Raw genomic sequence first — 7443 nt, forward strand, 5'->3', positions numbered from 1 at the left:
ATTACCGAATTATACATGGTTTAGTACATAGCAAACACGAAGTAATTCAGAGTTCTGTGTCAATTATGAAAATTCAGTTTACGATAGTATCTAAAGAAACCTTATTTAAGTTACGACATCCTGTAAACCCCAAATTGGGTTACAAATTGAATCATATGCTTACAGAGGAATGCACATATGGTAACACGCCATAATTCAAACTTATTGGATGAAAGTCAATCAACTTCAAATAACGTACCACAAAGGTAGATTTATTGGGTGGATTTCACCATGGAAATCAATTCTAATTCTTCGTAAGGTCATGACAACCGAGCAGGTCTTGAGTGAATACTGGATTACCACTGGCGCCATGTATAGAATGCGTTCCACACCCACCCTCATTGACTAAAAAACCCGGATTGGACTGCAACAAGTGTTTAGTAGTTGGTTGATAACTACGGTGATCCCCATGGGGGGTTTCGTTCACAACCTGGAAACTATGCCGGTGCTGGTTATGATTTGCAGGCATACAATGAGTCCCGGCCTCTTGATAATTTCCACCTCTGCTGCTGCTGTTACTGGTGAAGTAACGAATGGAACCAGCATTCTGGGACATTTGCGACATCTGAGATATTTGCACTACACTCAAGTTTTGCGACATTTGCACACCATTAATGTTCTGGGACATGTGTAAACCGGATATGTTTTGGGAAATTGGACCACCAGATATGTTTTGTGACATTGATATACCACAACGGTCTTGGGACAAAAGTACGTCACCACCCTCCGGGGTCATACGAATCCCACCCATAGACATGCGAATTTCTGTCTGTCCTGAGGGAAACAAATTTGTGGCAACAACTCCACTTACTCTTCCAGATGACTGTATACATGTCAAACGCTAATAAATACAAGCTAAATGTTGTTGACGGTTAATAAACATTTAATAACATGAGTGGTACAAAAGGACACGAAAAAAATCACCTGAAACTGTTGATCAGATACCCCATTGTTGTAGTTCTGCTGAGGGTATACCATAGTCCCCCTTACTTGCCCAGCCATTTGAGGCGGGTAATCAGCACTATACCCCTGGAAATATCACAAACTCAAATCAATATTTGTTTAAATAGAATATCACAAACTCACAAACTCACATCAATATTTGTTTAAGTTTAATTTGTAGCGTATGTGATTCACTCACATATTGATCGTGGGATCTCCAACCAGGATGGAAGGTGTTTGGCGGCTACACGTAGTTGTGTTGAGGAAGGCAAGTGTTCTGACAATTGCTGGTTTCTGGAAAGTCTTGTGGTACAACACTCTTGTTTTTCCAGACTTGCTTCCTTGCGGGGTTTTTATTCTCACCTGGTTGTAAAAATCTTTTTTCACGAGTCCTGTGAGCCTTTAAACCACCGCGCGGAACAGGATATTTAACCATAACAGGGGGTAAGTGTGGTAGTATCATCCCCAACGCTGTTTGGAGGTTTGTTAACGGAGCCTGGTGTCGTAGGACCAACAATCGCCATCCTGTTCCCCCCGGAAGTCAGTGCACCAGCTTCGTTATCACCAACTGCTGAAAGAGCATCACTCTCATCAAGACGTAACACAATATTCATAATACCTTCTATGACCAAATCCAACTTCTGCTCGGAAAGTGATCCACGGAGGGCAGCAGGTTCCACCGCATTCATAATCCGGTCATAGCGCTTAACTTCTTCTGATTTCTCGAGATCATGATAAGCAACCTTCACAAAAGTGTGCTTGCGTTGTATATCTTTCCTCCATCGGTCAACTATATATCCAGCAGGCACATTTTCCACATCCTCCACGTCCAACACCTTAATGATGTGCCTACACATAATGCCGTGGCACTCGAAATCTTTGCGGTCACACTTTACAAACGAGGTCTCCTTGTTGAACATCACGACGTATATACGCTTCCGGCCTGCCAAAGATATTTCCTTTCTCAAGAACTTGGACCATACCCATACTTTGTCAGACACCGTATGCTCAACCTCCACATCAGAAACTACTTTCGAAGTAATAGGTGTTACGTAACATACCCGCATACATTGGATCTGGACTTCAACGAACTTCGCATCCGTATATAGTTTCTGGAACTTCCTCTCCACAGCAAACTCTCCAACCAAGACCGAGTAAAACGACAGCAGTTCACATCAGCAGCTTTTTCATCATTGGCCCTACTTTCCATGGCCTTGCAGTACCTAGGAGCAAACTGATATAATCTCGTATTCTTCTTCAAGTACCCGTCGAAGAAACTGTTAATACTCTCAACCCTCTGAGTCGTCTGCATCCCCGCCCAAAAAATATGCTTCACATATGCAGATATCCACATTTCTCGCTGATTATACAACCCTATACATTTAAAATAGGTCATTAGGTAAATTAACAACAAAGGAATTGAACATGAAAGACATTCTCACCAAAGACAATGCCATATATGAAATACCTACCACATTGCACATGTAAATCAAATATTTATTGCAGTTTGGTACATAATTAAATGAAAACGTGTACCAATCCAAAATGTTATCGCGGTTTCGTATGATGTATACTTTACCATATCACGATTAGAATTAAAAGTAGTACCAAACCATGATAAATACCTACTAGCCACTTGTAGCTTTCCTTAGCCTCCTTCAGCTTGAAAGTTTCCACCACTTCAGCCCAACCTTCTTCGAATTCAACAGGGGTCAAACTGTTGTATATGACATTCTGTAGGGCAACTTTTATTTGGGGAAAATCAGTCATCGAACCCAATTTTCGGCTGAACTTCTGCATAATATGCCACATACACCAACGATGTCTGGTTTTAGGCATTGGCATTGCTATTCTAATTGCCTTCCTCATAGCCGCATCCTGGTCGGTCATAATAGCAGCGGGAGCTTTACCCCCCATACAAGACAACCATGCCCTAAAGAGCCAAACGAACGTTTCCGCGGTTTCATGAGACACTAATGCACATCCAAGCAAAATTGTTTGCCCATGGTGATTCACCCCAACAAAGTTCGAAAATGGCAACTCATACTTGTTTGTCAAGTACGTGGAGTTAAAACAAACCACATCCCCAAAATACTCATACGCGGTCTGCTACGAGCATCAACCCACATTACATCCTGCAACTTCCCTGTTTTATCAAGCCGGTGGAGATGGAAATTTTTTTTATTATCCTTTGTCATTTTATCTAAATAATTTATCATTGCAACAGCATCCCCATCTCGTAGCCTCAATCGCATCCTCCTATTCAAAATATTATGCACGTCTTTCTTCGTAAAACCAATATTTTCTACACCATTCCTTCTTCCCGCTAAGTTATTGAAAATCTGAGCCACAGGTGCACCTGAATCGTGATCATTTTCAATCTGTTTCAGGATTGTCTGAGTTATTTTCCTAACCCGGAACATGGAAATATGGTTGGACTTGGTAGGAGTGGAATGTGGTTCAAATGTTCAGTAACAACACTCTTCACAACCCATAAATTCTCTTTGGTCCGAGCCCCATATAGCATAACAGGGCAACTACACTTCTTCGTCTTCCTCTTAAGAATTGGTTCCTCTGCGCAGGTAACTACCCTGCCATTCACCATCCGCCGGTATTTTGGCCTTCCATGACACTCACACCTCCAAACATAGGTCCTCAGGGAATTCGATTTGCCCGTTTCACTGTCTTTCACCCCGCTCTTATTCCCTCCCATACACACTACACCAAAACCTTGTTGCTCCCCATAGGATCGAAAATAATTATTCAATGCTTCCCAATTAGCAAAAGACATTCCAATAGAAGGGGTCGGTAGAACGGGACCTTTGTTCCGCTTCGTAGGAGTTGTATACATATCTGCGTTAATGGTTGAAACCCCATCTCCATCACCAGGGCCGCCAATGTCTCCATCCTCCATACAAGTAGTGTTTCGCCCCACTCCCATTTCTCCGGATTCATCATAATTATCATCATTAACCTCATTCAGGTCATCATCATTTTCAATACACAATTCTTCATCTAATTCATCTCCTTCATCTAATGCTTCATCATAATCATCCACAACATCATCCTCGTCATCTTCCCAACGTTCTTCACCAACTTCTACCTCCCCAACTCCCCCATCTTCAGACTCTACACCATCACCTACTCCATCATCTTCGTCAAACCCATCATCACTACAATATTCCCCTACATAATCCAACAACTCTTCCTCCCCATCCAATTCAAGATCCTACATAATGAAATTTATTGTGTTTAATTTGGAGTATGGTACAGGCTTCCGATACCAAACCTTAAAAATGTTTACCAATGAGTTCGTGTTCCCCATTGCCTTTTCCTCTTTTAACAAAATGTTTTCCGTAATTTCACAATTTATCAATAACAATACCCTAAATTTTATTCCAATCATCGTTGAGATCCTAATTATTATCCCAATCATCTTTATCCTAATTTTTTCCCCCATATTTCGTAACCAAATTCAAACCGTAATTTCAACATTACTCAAATTTATAACATGGATAATAAAAAAATTCATACCATAACTAATTCTCAGTCTCTACTCACTGAATTGAATGACCTCGTTTTAATAAATATTTCGAAATTATTTTCCAACAATAATTGTTGAATGCATTTATTGTATGAAAAAATGAAATATTTGGTTTATTTACAACTAATTACGGAAACTTGGAAACATACCTGGTTTAATTGCAACCTACTTTTGCTTCCAACCACTCCTTCACCCTCCTTAGAAGTTCTCATTTCCGGCGCCTACCAATTTTTGGCCAACTTATCCACGCCTACTTCATGACAAACACCATACACAAGGTGAGCCCAGCTTCCACATTCGAGGGCTTCATTCAAACTGATTTCAAAAATTTAATCAAACAAACCAGATCTGAAAGATAATTATGAAATTGGGGGAAGAAATTGGGGGAAGAAATTAAACAGAATAGAAATTAAAGTTTACGGGAAAAAAATTATGCAAATAATTTCACCATTTTTGCCGCCTAAAATTTCAGCATTAACATTGGCGCAATTGGGGAAATTTTCACTCTCTCTCTACAATTTCACCAAAATTCCATGGCGCTAAGAATTAACCCCCATTTCCTTTTTCTTTTCTAACTAAAATGACCCCACTTCTGATTTTAGTATTATTCTATTGCTAGTATACCATTTAAATGGTATACCTAGTATACACAAAGACTTCCTCGTTTGTGCCATATTTATTTCAACTAGTGTTTCTGTAGCGTGCAGTTTTCCAGGTTAGTAAAAAAAATTTGTTGAAATGAATAAATTATTATTATTATAATTGTAATAGTCGGATAGTTTCCTAGGTCTGCTAGTTCAAAGGTTCAAAAGTTCGGTGGATCCGGAATCAGAGGCTAGCAAATCGGAGTTGGAAGAGTAGTCGGACTCTAATATTGGGTTCATTTATTGATTGGTTCGGATGCAGATCTTGTTAGGTCTGACCCGTTGTCATCCCCAGTGGCAAGGGAGGTGTCTAAACATAGGACTAAATTAGTAAATTGTACCCCGTACACTACAAGATTTTGATTCTTTAACGACAACCTAATTACGACGGGTCAAAAATCCCGCCGCAAAAGCCTTTTGCGACGGGGCTAACAACCAAACAATGACGAATTAACCGTCGCAAATGTCTTTTACAACGGGTTTACGACGGGATTTTCTATTAACGAAGGCCCCATTTTATGACGGGTTCGCGATAGGAAATCCCGTCGTTAATCAATGATTATTGGCCTTTCGCTACGGGATTTCCCGTCGTTAATAGTACAATTTCTTGTAGTGGTAATTGAAGTGTGTAAGGGGAAATCCGATAATACACTATTGTTCTTAAGAGAATTTTGAATCTTTCAAAGAAAGTTTTTTTTTTGGCAAATTTTTTCAGAGAAAGTTTTTAGGGGTAAGGCTGTCAATTCATTGTCGCAAAGAGCAACTTCTTTCTTTTTGAAGGGTTTATGATACATTCGCAAATCAACTTCCATATAAATTATTAGAAGCACTTTTCTAAACTATGGAGCATAAAATTGTATATAACAATGAGTACAGATGAAAATATTGAAATTACTATATTACTTATTTTCAAGAAAATTTTAAGTTGAAGTTATTATTAGATTGACCCGTTACTTTATTACAGTCTTACTCGAAAAGTAAATTTTGTATAAGACCGTAAGTTTGGGATGAAGAAAATTATATCACCTGAAATTTGATTTGTGATGTTATTGTGCACGTAAAAAAATGAAAATTGATTCTATTCAAATTCGAACAACTTTTAAGTTATTGGGCCGACGTCAATCCTTTTTTTTACCAGACCCATCTAAATACCGTGACTGCTATGAATAATTTGGTATGCAGTAAATATAATGAGAATTATTAAAATCTTAGCTTGTATCAGTTGTATACTTGAGGCATGAGAAAATTTAATTAGGTGGCAAGTGACAAGGAAAAAGGCGGGCAAACATACTTGGCATGGAAAAAAATAAATTTGGCAAGGAACGGGGGGTTAAAGTGTAATTGAAGTATGTACGGATAATTCAATAAAAATACTATTCTTAAGAGAAAATGGAATTTTTCAAAGTAGGATTTGAGGGGTTAAACGTAATTCCACTGTTACAAAACGTATGTCCTTGCTTTTAAAAGGATTAAGGATAAAGGGCCCGAAGTATATTTTAAATCAAAAAGAATTAACAATCGAGAAAAAATAATTCCCCTAGCTCGAATTAAAGGGCGATGAATGACTACCTTGGAAAAAAGGTAACCCTACCGCCTCCTGTGGTCGAATTTCCGATAAGTATGGCAGAGATATACTCTTGAAGACGAATACTCAAATTTGAACCTGAGGAGAATGACGTGGTGGATTTCGGAAGGCTGCATGTATCAAAAACTGTAGACACCTAAAAAATGCGTGTCTCCCCAAAAGTGTCCTATGATCGGACTTAATTTAAGATTGTTTACATGGTCTGACTTTAATCATGTGGGTCTGCACCCAAGAAAAGGGTTGAAATGTCATTTCACTTCTTCATTAATAATCAAACAATTTTCATAAAAAATTCAAAAAGCTTACGTGCTCGATATGTACCTAAAGCCCTAAACCCAACACTTTAGTAACCAGATATATTAAACCTAATTTCATCCACCGTTATTAATATTCTGCAAAATCTTCAAATTATTTCGAATAAGTTCTAGCGGCTTGCATTGGGTTCCAGCGAAAATCACTAGAATCCGACAGCTACCGCTGGACCCATCAGTCAGACAGTCACTGGCTCACTGCTGTGAGTCTTGAAGGAAAATTCATTTTAACCTAATTCTACTATTTTCCTATACTGAGAATTGACCCATCTCCAGCCCAGACTTGATATTTTTTATGGAATGTTGAATTAGAAGAAAAGAAAAAGGAGCAGAAGTAGGGAAGTTATGGAGTCATATGAAATTGAGAAGTTAGTTTTG

At 38.8% G+C, this 7443-nt stretch overlaps 1 protein-coding gene across 1 annotated transcript; it reads right to left on the reverse strand.

The window, feature by feature from the left end:
* Window positions 1–283: 283 nt before the first annotated feature.
* LOC130463528 (protein FAR-RED IMPAIRED RESPONSE 1-like) lies at window positions 284–2898 on the reverse strand. Its single transcript, XM_056832683.1, has 6 exons — window positions 2607–2898; window positions 2119–2355; window positions 1497–2008; window positions 1204–1344; window positions 964–1068; window positions 284–862 (listed from the first exon to the last, which is right to left on the reverse strand). Exons 1-6 carry the CDS (start codon window positions 2896–2898, stop codon window positions 284–286), a joined length of 1866 nt encoding a protein of 621 aa, XP_056688661.1.
* Between the last annotated feature and the right edge of the window lie 4545 nt (window positions 2899–7443).

The sequence above is a fragment of the Spinacia oleracea genome, chromosome 6 (assembly GCF_020520425.1).
Source record: "Spinacia oleracea cultivar Varoflay chromosome 6, BTI_SOV_V1, whole genome shotgun sequence".
In the NCBI taxonomy this organism is placed as follows: Eukaryota; Viridiplantae; Streptophyta; class Magnoliopsida; order Caryophyllales; family Amaranthaceae; genus Spinacia; species Spinacia oleracea.